Below are 15096 nucleotides of genomic sequence, written 5' to 3'. Positions count from 1 at the left end.
CAACCAGATGCCTCTTAAATGTTGTAATTGTAACATCCTCCACCACCTCTTGTTCCATACACATACCACCCTGTGTATGACAAAGTTATCCCTCAGGTCCCTTTTAAATCTTTTCCCTCTCATCTTAAATCTATGCCGTCTACTTTTGGACTCTCCTACCCTGGAAAAAAGACCTTGGTTATTCACACTATCCATGACCCTCATGATTTTATAAATCTCTATAAGGTCCTTATCTCATGTTCTTAAATTCCATTATTTCCACCAGTGTTTCCATAAATAATTTCCATAATGGTGTGAATTTGAGGCTAGAGTGGAATGTCAGGAAATTAGGCAAATATAGCAATGTATCTTCCACAAATTACCTGGAAAATGCGTGTGTAAAATTCTTACTCGTAGTTATTTTCACATTGTTTGAGCTGTACGTTTGTTTGTTTTTTCTAGGCATTTCAGATTAACTCCAAGGATCAATTGGATCAGCTCCTCACTCAATCTCTCCGTAACTCACTACCACCCAGTGGACTTGGTGCTTTCCAAATTCTTGGATCTAATGACAGAACTGAACACAGCAGTAAGTTTATCGAGCCAAGCCTTGTATTCTGTGACTATTGTAACACCTCATGCAATTGCTGTGAAACAGTCCTCAAAATTCATTTTAAAAGACTGAGCAAAAATATCCTCACCATACATTTACAGTCAGTTGCAAATGTAAAATACTGTGGATGCTGTAGGTCTGAAATTAAAACAGAAAATGCAGAGGAACTCGGCAGGTCTGGCAATATCTGTGGAGAGAAAATCAGAGTTAATGTTTCAAATCTAATGTGCTCCTCTTCTGAACTAAAGAGGCCATGTGGTTTTATGCTGCTGAAGGAGGGGAGAAGATCAAATGAAACAGTAGAGAGCATCAGGTTAGAGGGCAAAGGTACCATTGAACAAAAAGCAATAGTGTGATAATTGTCAAGAAAAATCAAAGCACAGATCCAGAATAGATGCTAGCAGCAGAATATAGGTCAGCTCTGACTAAGAGCCAAAACATATAAACACATTACACATGCTGGGGGTAGAAGCAGGATATCAAAATGGAAGATCGAATTCATCGTCAAAAGTTGCTCCAGAATTAACTGATAAGTTAATTATTCAACCCATTCATGTACAGACCAAAATCATAATGCCACTAGTTCAAAATCCAAACATGCAATAAACAATATGAATATATATATATACACATATCTTCCATCACAGTGAGTGAAAAGGTTTAATCAGGTTTATCTGTTGTACCTGTTTCTGTTGAATATTTTGTTTATATTCTACTTCTAAGTGTGTAGGAACAATGTATGGGAAAACTACTATCAACGGTGCTACAACAAAATGAATTAGTGTCACAACAGGAGATCAGTAAGGGACAAGAAACAAACCGTAATGGAAATCTTGTTTCCATAGCAATGTGTAATGGTCATATTTAGGAAACTGAATTACAAACCAGGATTAAAATATTTTTCTTTCAAGGGCACTTTGTGAGACATTCTTTAAGGCTACTTCTTGATTTTCCAAAGCTCCTTTTACATTCTCACTAACTCCGTGATCAGATGATGCAATCAAGTAGGAACATTACCTGCTGTATCAGTGTTAAATCTTTCAGCATTTTAAGTTTTAGAAAGATAGGAGAGCACAACTATCAAAGATTGTATGCATACATGTGATTAAATATTTTAACTTGGAATCTATGAATCAAATGTTTTTGTTAAATCATACATTTTGATAAATACATTTTCATTGCTTTATTTCCAAAATGGAGCATATACACATTTCAATCAGCCTCACTTCCGTCTCTCCCCTCACTATAAACAGTTTCCAGTTCTTATTCCAGGACAGCCAGTTAATCTTTTGCAAAAACACCAGAACATCTCTTATTTTGGGATCAGCAATATTTTTCTGGAACAGTGATATTCAATAATGAGTGCCTTCAGAGCATTTGGTAAGGTTTGTTTCTGTGCAGTTGTGACTTTACAGAGTGCCTATCAATTTCCTTACTGTTAGTACATCTTTTGGAGGGAATTTGAAGTTGAGCCTGAAGATTCTTTCAAAAGCAAGAGACATGGAATTTTTAATTGTTTATATGTGGATAAATATCAAAGACATGTCTAAGGTCTCTTCAATTTTTTTTGAAAAGTTTATGCCTCCTTAAGATGTGACACCCAATGAAATAAGTCCGTCTTACCCTCTCCCATCCCAGGAACCTGGGTGCTACCTGCCTGTCAATCAACCCCTGCTTTGTCCCACCCACTGACGTTTGGAGTATAGTACTGAAGGAGTGTTACACTGTCAGAGGGTCAATGCTGAACCAGTGCAACAACACAAGTCCACAAGAAATAGGAACAGGATTAGGCCATTCAGCCCTTCAAACCTGCCCTGCCATTCAGTCAGACAATGGCTGATCTGACATTCTTCATGTCTACATTCCTGCCTTTTTCCATGTAACCCTTGATTCCTAACTGATCAAGAATCTATTTGTTTTAGCCTTAAATATATACAAAAACTCTGCCCTGGCAGTTCCCTATGGCAAGGAGTTCCAAAGACTATGAGAGAAGAAATTCCTCCTCCTTACTTCAGTATTCCTTTATTCTGAGATTATGGCCTCTGATCCTAGAATTGCCCATGACAGGAAGCATCCTCTTAGTATTTACCCTGTCAAGCCCCATAAGAATCCTATTATGTTTCAATGGAATCCCCTCATTCTTCTAAACTTCAGTGAGTAGAGGCCCAACCTGTTTAATCTTTCCTCATAAAATAATCCCTCCATATGAAGGATCATTCTAATGAACATAGAACATAGAACAGTACAGCACAGAACTGGCCCTTCAGCCCACGATGTTGTGCCGACCACTGATCCTCATGTATGCACCCTCAAATTTCTGTGACCATATGCATGTCCAGTAGACTCTTAAATGTTCCCAATGACCTTGCTTCCACAACTGCTGCTGGCAACATATTCCATGCTCTCACAACAAATTCGACCTTCCAAAATGCATCACCTCGCATTTATCCAGGTTGAACTCCATCTGCCACCTCTCAGCCCATCTCTGCATCCTGTCAATGTCCCGCTGCATCCTACAACAGCCCTCTATACTGTCAATGACACCTCCAACCTTTATGTCGTCTGCAAACTTGCTGACCCATCCTTCAATCCCCTCATCCAAGTCATTAATAAAAATTACAAACAGTAGAGGCCCAAGGACAGAGCCCTGTGGAACACCACTCACCACAGACTTCCAGGCAGAATATTTTCCTTCTATTACCACTCGCTGTCTTCTGTTGGCCAGCCAATTCTGTATCCAGACAGCTAAGTTCCCTTATATCCCATTCCTCCTGACCTTCTGAATGAGCCTATCATGAGCTTATCAAATGCCTTGCTGAAGTCCATATACACTACATCCACAGCTCGACCCTCATCAACTTTTCTAGTCACATTCTCAAAGAACTCGATAAGAACATGACCTGCCCCTCACAAAGCCGTGTTGACTGCATTTAATCAAGCCATGCTCTTCCAGATGGTCATAAATCCTATCCCTCAGAATCCTTTCTAACACCTTGCAGACGACAGACGTGAGACTTACTGGTCTGTAATTAACGGGGGTTTCCCTATTTCCTTTCTTGAAGAGAGGAATTACATTTGCCTCTGTCCAGTCCTCAGGTACGACTCCAGTGGAGAGCGAGGATGCAAAGATCTTCGCAAGTGGCGAAGCAATTGCAATTCTTGTTTCCCAAAGCAGCCGAGGACAAATCTGGTCCGGGCCTGGCGACTTGTCAATCTTAATGTTTGACAAAATTTTCAGCACATCAGCTTCCTCTATCTCCATCCATTCCAGCATGCATACCTGCTCTTCAAAGGTTTCATTCACTACAAAGCTTGTTTCTTTCGTAAAGACAGAAGCAAAAAACTCATTTAGGGCTTCCCCAACTCCTCAGACTCCACACACAAATTCCCTATGCGCTCCCTGATCTGCCCTACTCTTTCTTTGACCATTCTCTTATTCCTCACAAATTTAAAACTCTCTGAACTGCCTCCAATGTAACAATTTTTTTTCTCAAATAAGGGGACCAAAACTAGTTGCAGTACTCCTAAATGTGGTTTCAAACTCACTTTGTATGGTTGCAGTAGGACTTCCCTTCTCTTATACTCTCACCCCTTTGAAATAAGGGCCAACATTCCATTAGCCTTCCTAATTACTTGCTGCACCTGTGTGCTAGCTTTGTTAACGAGTTCCCCCAAGTCCCTTTGTATTGCAACTTTCTGAAAGCTTTTCTCCATGTAATAATTCTTTAGTTCTTCCTTCCAAAATGAACACTTCACATTTTCCCACATTATATTCCGTTTCCCAACTCTTTGTCCACTTACTTAACCGAAGAATATTTCTCCAAAAATGTTTGTATCCCCTTCGCAACTTGCCTTTCTATCTATTATTTTCCACCATTCTATTGGTGTGCCAGTGCTGAGAGAGTACCACACTCCTGAAGGATAAGGGTAAATACTGAGAGTTCTGCACTAACGGAGGAGTGATTTCTGTATGAGACATTAAACAAAGGCCTGTCTTCACTTTCAGGCGAGTGTAAGAATCTATGCCTTGTCAATGTTAATCCCTCATTAAACATCACTAAAACAAATGATCTGGTTATTGCCACAATGCTGTATGTGGGATCTTGCTGTGCACAAATTTTGTGCTGCAAAGTATTCCTGTAGCTTTCAAAGCATCTTAATATTGGTATGAATGGCACTATTGATATGTAATCTTTCCATACCTCCTGGAGAGTTGGCAACCCAGCCTCCTATGTCTGAACAGAATTTCCAACTGTCTTACTGAACGTCATCTTCCCCTTCCCATATCAGCCACCCTGACTGTGGAACTATTGTTGTGCGATTCTCTGTCTTCCAATCTTTTTCATCTACATTTCTGTTGATACCTCATCATTACAATGATTACCATGATATACAATTATCTCAATGGGGAAACAGAAGTTTATCATGGGTTTTACATGTGACGATGTATCTGTTTGTTGTAACACTCTCTGGCTACCTTATAAATACAATTAGGTTGACTATACATCCTTGCTGTTTATCGTCCAACACCTGTATAATTTTGTGTTGCTTTGGCAGATTAATTGGCAATCGTTGCATCTAGCAAATGCTGATTCACCAATTTACCTGACGCATATCAGGTGAAGTTTGCTCATTTTATCCATCAAATTTATAAGGTTTTGTGATCAGATACAATTTTGCAGCCATAAAGCATGAGTTTGGGAAGTTTATTGAGTTTCTTCATTGCCATCTCGAAAGCAACCACCTCATTCCAAAGAAAGCCTTGTCCTTGCCGTGTAAATCCTCTGTAGGGTACATGATTCTGAGATGCCGGTGTTGGACTGAGGTGTACAAAGTTAAAAATCACACAACACCAGGTTATAGTCCAACAGGTTTAATTGGAAGCACTAGCTTTTGTAGCGCCGCTCCTTCATCAGGTGATTGCGGACAACACAATTGTAAGACACAGAATTTATAGCAAAAACTTAGTGTGATGTAAATGAAATTATACATTGAAAAATACCTTGATTGTTTGTTGAGTGTTTCATCTGTTCAAATACCATGATAGTTTAACTTCTTTCATGTGTAAATCACAAAACTTTTTTTTACAAGTTACATTCTCAGGTTAACTGTAACAATTAGTGTTAGCCAGATACAATGTTGAAGCTGTTAGCCCCCTGTGTTCTCTGTCTGTGCCATAATGTTTAGACTGATTCTAATCTAAAAAGTGTGTTACCAGAGTCTTAAATGAATGTATGCAGTATTGAGCAAAGTACAATGCAACTCTGCGTATGTGTGTGTGTCTGTCTGGGGTGGGGGGTTGTGAGTGTGAGAGTGTGTGTGTGTATGTGAATGTGAGTGTGGGTGTCTGTAGGAGTGCGTGTGTGTCTGGGGTGGAGGGTTGTGAGTGTCTGTGAGAGAGAGAGTGTGAGTGTGTGTGAGTGTGGAGTGGTCTAAGTCTGTGAGAGGATCCGTGTGTGTGAGTGTCTGTGTGCATGTCTGTGTATACGTGTGTCCGTGTGTATGTGTGTGTATAGGAGTGTGTGTGTGTGCGCGCGCGCATGTAGGAGTGTCTGTGTGTGTGTATTGTGCAATGGTGGTCACCTATAATGTGTGACATGAACCCAAGGTCCCGGTTGAGGCCCTCCCTATGGGTATGGAACTTAGCTATCAGCCTCTGCTCGGCCACCTTTTGCTGCTGCCTGTCCCGAAATCCACCTTGGAGGATGGTCACCCGAAAGTCTGAGGTCGAATGTCCTGGACCGCCGAAGTATTCCCCAACTGGGAGGGAACACTCCTGTCTGTTGATAGTTGTGCGGTGCCCATTCATCCATTGTCATAGCCTTTGCTCGGTTTCTCCAATGTACCACGCCTCAGGGCATCCTTGCCTGCAACGTATAAGATAGACAACGTTGGCTGAGTCACATGAGTACCTGCCATGTACAAGGTGGGAGGTGTTCCCATGTGTAATAGTGGTATCCATGTCTACAATTTGACATGTTTTGCAGCGCCTACCATGACAGGGTTGTATCCATAACAACAATCAACAGACAGGAGTGTTCCCTCCCAGTTGGGGAACACTTCAGTGGTCCAGGACATTCGACCTCGGACCTTCGGGTGACCATCCTCCAAGGCGGACTCCGGGACAGGCAGTAGCAAAAAGTGGCCGAGCAGAGGCTAATAGCTAAGTACCATACCCATCAGGAGGGCCTCAACCGGGACCTTGGGTTCATGTCACACTACAGGTGACCACCATTGCACTATATACACACACAGACACTCCTACACATACACACATGCACTCCTATACACACACGTATACACAGACACGCACATAGACACACACACACGCCTCCAGACACACACACACTCCCACACTCACACATGCAACCTCTCACACACTTAGACCACTCTACACTCACACACACACAAATATATACACTCTCTCTCACAGACACTCACAACCCCCCACCCCAGACACACACACACAGATACTCCTATACACACACATACACACACGTATACTCAGACATGCACACAGATACTCACACACACCCCTACAGACACATACACTCCCACACTCACACACGCACCCCCTCACAGACTTACACAGATACTCTACACTCATACACTCTCTCGCATACTCACAAGCCCCCCACACAGACACACTTACACACACACACACATACATATACGTTTGTGGGGTGAATTTGTACTTGCAGAGTTACATTGTACTTTGCTCAAAAACTGCATAAATTCATGTAAGATTCTGTTAACTCACTTTTCAGATTAGAATCAGTGTAAACATTATGGCACAGACAGAGAACACAGGGGGCTAACACCTTCAACATAGTATCTGGCTCACACCAATTGCTACAGTTAACCTGAGAATGTAACTTTTAAAAAAATGTTTTGTAATTTACATATGAAAGAAGTGAAACTATCATAGTATTCAAACAGTTGAAAGACTCAACAACAAGCAATCAAGGTATTTGGGCGGCACGGTGGCACAGTGGTTAGCACTGCTGCCGCACAGCGCCAGAGACCCGGGTTCAATTCCCGCCTCAGGCGACTCTCTGTGTGGAGTTTGCACATTCTCCCCGTGTCTGCGTGGGTTTCCTCCGGGTGCTCCGGTTTCCTCCCACAATCCAAAAATGTGCAGGTTAGGTGAATTGACCATGCTAAATTGTCCGTAGTGTTAGGGGTTAGGGGTAAGTGTAGGAGTATGGGTCTGGGTGGTATACGCTTCGGCGGATCGGTGTGGACTTGTTGGGCCGAAGGGCCTGTTTCCACACTGTAAGTAATCTAATCTAATCTAATCTAATGTATAATTTCAATTACATCACACTGTAAACTTTTGCTATAAATTCTGTGTCTTACAATTGTGTTGTCTGCAATCACTTGATGAAGGAGGGTTGCTCTGAAAGCTAGTGCTTCCAATTAAACCTGTTGGACTATAACCTGGTGTTGTGTGATTTTTAACTCTGTAGGGTACAGTCATCTTTGAAATGGAACTAGTTAGCTATTTCAAACAGCTAGCAGAGGCACAAAGAACCAGATGGTCTTGTATGTTTAAGATTGCTTTCTTTGACCAGAAACCTTCACATCCTTTAATCTCTCTGTCCTACCCTCTGACCTTGATCAACAAATATCAAGATTTTATAGGTTTCTTCCTCACTGACGGAAAGCTCCCTTATTCATAACCCCTGCCCCTGGCCAAGCCCACGGTTTCACATCTCCTCCAACTTCCTACTTGAGCTGACAACCCCATCTTTTTAACAGCACTGCCATCTCTCAAGTTCTGTTTTCAAATTGGAGCACTCCTGCTCTCCTAATTCCATTTCAACTGATTACTTGAAGTACCTACTCCCAATCTACCTAAAATAAAGCAAATGACACTCTGTCTGTAGGTATTGCCCCTTTTCCTTTTAATCTATCGTCATCACCTCCCCTCTCCACTTCCTCCTATTAAAAGAAACCCAACTTTGACCCTTTGCAAATTTCTGCTTCCATCTCCAAACCATCCTCATCTGCTTCAAGGTCTGTGGATGCTTTGTCATCTTCCAGGTAAGTACCCATCTCTCCTACAAAAGATAGGCAATGAGGAAAAGCTATTTTTGTGTGGCCATTTATTGTAATCTAGGATGGATCGGTAGGCATTAGCTGAGAAGGGAATGTTTAGTGAGAACCCTGGGAGAATTCCTTGCTCCTCTCTGATTAACGCCAGAAGATTTTTTAAACCAATCCCTGATCAGATGATAATTGAATATGAAGTGACGTGGTGGCTCAGTGGTTCGAAGTGCTGCCTCACATCTCCAAGCACCCCCAAGTTTGATTCCAGCCTCAGGCGACTGTGTCTGAGTGGAGTTTCCAATGTTCTCCCTGTGTCTGTGTGTGTTTCCTCCGGGTGCTCCAGTTTCCTCCCACAGTCCAAAGATGTGCAGGCCATGCTAAATTGCCCATAATATCCAGGGATGAGTAGGCTAGATGGGTTAGCCATGGTAAATGTGGACTTACAGGGATAGGGTAGGGTCTGGGTAAGATGCTCTTTGGGCGGTTGGTGCAGAGTTGATGGTCCTAATGGCTTTTGCCCACACTTTAGGAATGCTATGAATGGTGTGTTGATCTGATCACATGTGGCTGGAACCTGAGAGAAAAAGATTACGATGATCTGCTACAACAGTCTGCCTTGTAATATTGTAGTGTAATGAGCCAATAAATGTTTATTAGAATATAGTGAATGAATGATTTTATTGTCACTGGTGCTCTACAATGAACAACACCGTAAAATACAATGAAAAGCTTCAACCATCGCCACAATCCGGTGCCATTTGAATATTTTAAGAATCAAAAGATAAAGCTGAAAGAGTCCATCTTCATTTGGCCACTTCCACCATGAGTCCTAAGTTGGCTCACCAATGACGACTGCTCCGCCACCCCTCTGCTGCCTGCACTGGACCCACCACCATTGGAGTTGCTGCTCTTCAGGCACCATCTCTTTAACTCTGGGCCCACCTCACCGATGGACCTCCAATGCCGAGTCCCATGCTGGCCCCATACTTGCCCCACAACCAAGAGCCCACTTGGCTCCACTGCCTTAGTGGTAACCAGGAGTCCCTACTTCGGGCCTCCCAAACCAGGAGCTGCTGTTACCATAATGCCAATAACCAGGAATCCCCACTTTGGGCCTACCGCAGCTAGGACCCCCTGGCTCCACTGCCATTGCCACCTCACCAACATCAGAAGTTCCCACTCCAGATCTACCACAACCAGAAGTCTGTAGTCCGTTGACAGCCAGATCACCACCTCACCAAGGGTCCTGCTCTAGCTGCTCTCCTCCGCAATGTCACCTTCTTTGCTGCTGCTGACAGGAAGTAAGTGAAGATAAAGAAAGAAAACAAAAAGGATAAAGAAAGGAAGAAACAGATTTCTGGAATGGATGGATACAGAAGTCTGAATGCTGCTAACTGTGCTGGTACTGCCATCTTGTATAATGGCATGATTTCCAGGTACCTTCTATCAAAGATGTATGTCCCCTGTTATGGTATTAACATATGGTGGCAGTAGTTTCTGAGAAAGGTGAGAAAGCTGAAAAACACTGAGCTTTGTAGAGCACACTGGAGAAACAGCAAACAGTCTTAAAAAAGAATCATGTGAACATTTCTCAAATTCCCACAATATTTATGCTCTAACTCTATCCATCTGTGAAAGGATATTGACCACAATCATCCACATGTTGGAGCTGGGTCATTGGTATCTCCTTCCTCTCTGATGTAGGGCAGGCTCTCTTCCACAAAAGTGGGTCTTGCAGGTCAGGGCGGATCCTCTCCTGGGTCTTCCTGACTTTCTGCATGGTTTTCTGCCTCAAGTCTTGCTGTGAGTTTTCACTGATGGGGTGGCTTCTAGGTGTATGTTTTTATCCCCCCTCACCCCGGACCTTCCAGAATATTCTGTGGCTTTCAACTAATGGGTTCATAAGTGGAGTTCAAAACATCCTGCAGGATCTCACCAACAGCCTTCACTGTTGCCCAGCCATGAGGTGTAAAATGCACATCCTCAGGCAATATCTGGAAGTCAAGGTGACAGAAAGTTTGATCTATACTCTTCCAATCCACAACCCTTGAGCAGGTTGTAACAGAATCCCCCGGAATCTTTGTGACCTTTTTAAACCATAATTTCTGCTGTTCTCCATAACTGCTGGCTGCTGTTTAATTTAATTTGACCAATTGTCTGTCAGGCTTGATTTCTCTGGTTAAATTAACATGTCTAATTTTAGGCACCATGGTCACGTGACTACATAATTTTACTACCTCAGCAACCACCCTGTAGTCTCTCAACTCTGAGAATCAAGACAGGAATCAGGTAGATATGCTACAGTACACAATCGGCAGCAGTTCCAAAACCATTCTGATTAGACAGGGGACCAATGAAGAAGCACCTAAATAAGAAGTAACACTCAACATACGCAAGATCGGCAAATTTGCCCCAAAATCACCAAGGAAAATGCAACCGTAAAGGTGACAGTCAGAGAAAAGTCACCCAGCACAAGGAAGAGACAGAATCTGTTGCTCCAGTCATAGACATTTTCTCTGTTGCTCTTACTGTTCCTCCTGAGTCAAACCCTGTGGATTGGCCAAGCTGGAGGAGTTATTCTGGCTGATCCTTGTGATGACAGGAGTAGTGGCTATTTGGAGCAGTGAGTACACAACAAGGCTGAGCCTGCACAAAGAGTGAGGCCTAAGTATCAGCCAGGCAAGGAGCGAGACCTGAGTGTCAGGTGAGGGCGGTGGTGGTGAACAGGGCCTGAGTGTTGCTGTGAAGGCAAGATTGGCTGATTTCAATTGGCTATTACTTTGCTCTTGATGAAAGGTCCATAAAGTTTTCGAAAAATAGGAAGTGACCTTAGACATGCCTTTCATATTAATCCATATGTATGCTTTGCTTTAACTCAAACTTAACTTTGGTGAAAAGTTCCAATTCCCTCCAGAGATGGGTTTACAGAAGTAGGGCAATTGGTGGCCACATTGTAAAGTCATAATATACAAATACTATGTAGATGCTCAAACTAAATAGTCACTAAAAGCTCCAAAGGTGCTCATTATTGAATCACCGGAACTGACTGAAAACAAAACCCAACTAACATCTAGGAGTTCAAGGAAAATGTTGCTGAACCCAGAGTAGGGAGCTTCTGATTATCGGTGGTGCTTCTGGCTGTCCTGGAATAAGGAGTGGGAATATTGTGTGGTAAAGTAGAGGTGCTAATTGAAATGTACGTATGCTACTATTTTAGAAACTGAGCAAAATGAAGATTTATTTATCATAAATTAACAAAAACATCTGATTTATTCATTCCTAATTAAAAGTTTTAGTCACATGAATGTAAAGAATCTTTGGTATTTATGCTCTCCTATCTTTCAAAAGAAGAAATCCCTGACAAGATTCAACACAAATGCAGGAGGTTATGTTACTATGTGACTGATTCTTCTTATAATAGTTATTGAAAATGAGAAAAATAGATTCTGGAAATATCAAGACAGCCCTCCAAAGAATGCCTCACAAATAACCTCAAAAACAAAACATTGTCCCCTGATGTGAAGAAGCCATGAAAACTTGATTCTTCTTTAGTTTGTGGTGCAACACGCTGATGGAGTCAGGAAGATGGCACAGTTAGTCAAACCACCACCCTCCCTAATTGTGTCTTTCCCGCCTTCAAGCTCGCCACCTCTGAGGGCGGAAGATCCCATTCTAGGTAATTTATCAGCAATTAATTATAACTGACAGCAGCTTGTAAAGTGACCATACTGACCTTGCAACCTGAATCTGTGTTCCTATCTCAGAAAAGTCTGGACAGGATATGACAAACTTTAAAACTTAACTGTTACTTTTTACTAGAAGCTCAGCCTGCTCCTTCTATGTAGTTATGAAAGGGAAAGTTAATGGCAAGCTACCTGGACTTAATGCATGATCATTAATTCATAGGCATCAATGAACATCCTGATTTCACTTTAATCTCTTCACTTCCTCAGTTCCAAATGATATCATTTCATGTTCCATCCAGTCAGTCCCTCTCTAGAGTTTGCATCTCATGTTTACTCAACATCACATTCTTTGCAATCTTTACTGGCCTTTCTATCTCAGACTTGATCTGCTTCAATCTGTCATCTTGGTTCACATCGACAGACTTGCTCTGTGAAAATTAGCTGCTACATATCCTACAGTGACTACATTTCCAAATGTATTTCACTGTGAAAATTGTTGTAGCAATGTAAGTCTGTTTTTTCTTATTCACTTGCCAAAGCATCTATAACTGAAGTGCCTTTCTGTTAAAATTGTCAATGTAGTGGTGGATTGCGAAGCAAGATTCTATGGACACATCCTCCTGAAGAAACCTGACCAGATATTGATCCAGACACATGTCAATTAATCTTCCAGTTGCCAACAAAGACAAGGCATTGTTTAGAATCAAATAGATGTCTCAGAAATGAAGGAACAAGATGTTTAATGCTCATAACCCTCAACACTGCTGCTTCAAATGGACATGCTGACCTCAAAGTGGTGTTGTTGGAATTACATTGTTTCGCAGGTTCCAGCTGTGTTTTGGTTTTAACTCAAGTTTAATTCTTCATTGGGTGAAGTTGATCACTGTGTCATGTGCAATTGTTTTTCCTACATGACCATTCGATATTCAAAATTAGATTTAGTTTAGAAGAAATCCTGCTGAAACACTGCAAGCACCAATATTACAGCAACCAAGTGACTGAACTGTCAGTGGGTGTTTTATTGCTAAATATTTTTCATAATGTGATTAAATAATGCCCAGTGTCACTGAAATAAATATTGGTCCCAAGGCAATGGGGAGAGCTCCTGCTCCTCTCCAAAAGCTTACTGTGAGATATTTCACCTCACGAGGCAGATGGGGCTTTAATCACTGCACCATATCACTGGCAGCTATACCTTCAGCTACCTGGGCATCTGCAACGTCCTGGAATTCCTTCCCTAAAACTCTCTGCCTCTCTACTGTACAATCCTCTTTAAGACCATTCTAAGTTTTGGTTGCCTACTCAAATAAGGAGTACTCAATGAATGGTAAAACATTAGGAAGTTCAGAGGAATCTCAGAATGTCCACAAATCGCTGAAGATGGCAGGGCAGATTAATATGGTAGTTAAGAAGGTATATGGGAAACTTGCCTTTATTAGTCAAGGCATAGATTCTAAGAGTAAGGAGGTTATGTTGGAGCTGTTCAGAACTTTAGGTTAAGCCACAGCTGGAGTTCTGCGTATAATTCTGGTCACCATGCAGTAAGAAGAATGTGATTGTGCTGGAGGGGATGCAGAGAAACATCACCAAGATATTGCCTGTGATAGAGTGCTTTAGCTATGAAAAGAGAATGGATAAGCTTGTGTTGTTTTCTTTGGAGCGGAGAAGGTTAAATAAAGATATGTAAGATTATGAAGGGCATAAACACGATGAATAGAAAGCAGCTGAATTGCTTAGTTGAAGGGTCAGTAACAAGGGGACATACTTTTAAGGTGAATAGTGGGAGGTTTAGAGGAGATTTGTGGAAAATGTTTTTCAGCCAGAGGGTGATATGGATCTGGAGTGCACTGCCTGGCAGGATAGTTGAGGTGAGAAACCTCACAACTTTTAAATAGTACTAGGATGAACCCTTGAAATGTTATAACATTCAAGGCTAGAAGTCAAGTGTTAGAAAATGGGACTGGTGTAGATTTAGGGTAGTTTTGTCAGTGTAGTCTTGAAGGGCCAAAATGGCTCTTCTGTGCTGTGAGATTCTATGATTCTATCTCCTTATGTGGCTCAGTGTGAAATTTTATTTAATTGCATCTTTGAGAACTTTGAGATATTTTAATCAGTTCAAAAGTGCGAAAGAAATTTAAATTGGCTCTTGTTGTATTGACAATGACAATTTGAAGTTAAGCTAATCACACTTTATTCAGTGCTCCCCAACTATGGTAGCTAGTCTGATCTGTCTGAATTGTACTAAATGAAAACAGGATATCACATTAAGGTTTTTGGACAAATGCAGGTAAACAGTTCTTAGCTCAGCCATGAAACCTATTAGATCCAAAGATGAGACAAATAAAATTGCCAGAAAAAGCAGCAAGCCTGGGGATTGGAAGCATTTTAGAATTCAGTAAAAGGGTACAAAACATTTGAGTAAGAAGGGGACAATAGTCTACCTGAGTAAAGTTGGAGGGAACACTTGTGGTAGAGGCAGAAACCCTCAACATTTAAGAAGTATTTAGATGTGCACTTACAATGCAAAGGCATACAAGGCTACAGGCCAAATGCTGGCAAATGGGATTAAAATTGTTAGGTGCATGTTTTTGACTGATGGCCACACAATGGGCCTTTTCTTGTGCTGTAGATCTCTATGAATCTATACTACTGATCTGCCCATATATCCTTCTGTAACCTAAAACCTTCCTGTCAATCACAAGCCAGTCTTTGTGTCATCTGCAAAAGTACAATTCATTCACCCCACATTCTTATCCACATCATTTC

General features: G+C 41.7%; 1 protein-coding gene across 3 annotated transcripts in view; it reads left to right on the top strand.

Annotated features, from left to right (window-relative positions):
• Positions 1 to 15096, top strand: part of LOC122539545 (B-cell scaffold protein with ankyrin repeats-like) — a 305708-nt gene that overhangs the window by 89801 nt on the left and 200811 nt on the right. For all 3 annotated transcript variants that reach the window (XM_087979861.1, XM_043674515.2, XM_087979862.1), the window contains one exon: positions 442 to 568. In XM_087979861.1, the coding sequence (XP_087835987.1) occupies positions 442 to 568 (127 nt within the window). The remainder of the gene's footprint in view (positions 1 to 441; positions 569 to 15096) is intronic.

Source organism: Chiloscyllium plagiosum, unplaced genomic scaffold, assembly GCF_037043375.1.
Source record: "Chiloscyllium plagiosum isolate Xiang-an unplaced genomic scaffold, Cpla_swu_hap1 HiC_scaffold_36, whole genome shotgun sequence".
NCBI lineage: Eukaryota > Metazoa > Chordata > Chondrichthyes > Orectolobiformes > Hemiscylliidae > Chiloscyllium > Chiloscyllium plagiosum.
Note: the sequence above shows the minus strand (reverse complement) of the source record. Positions and strands in the feature narration are given on the sequence as shown.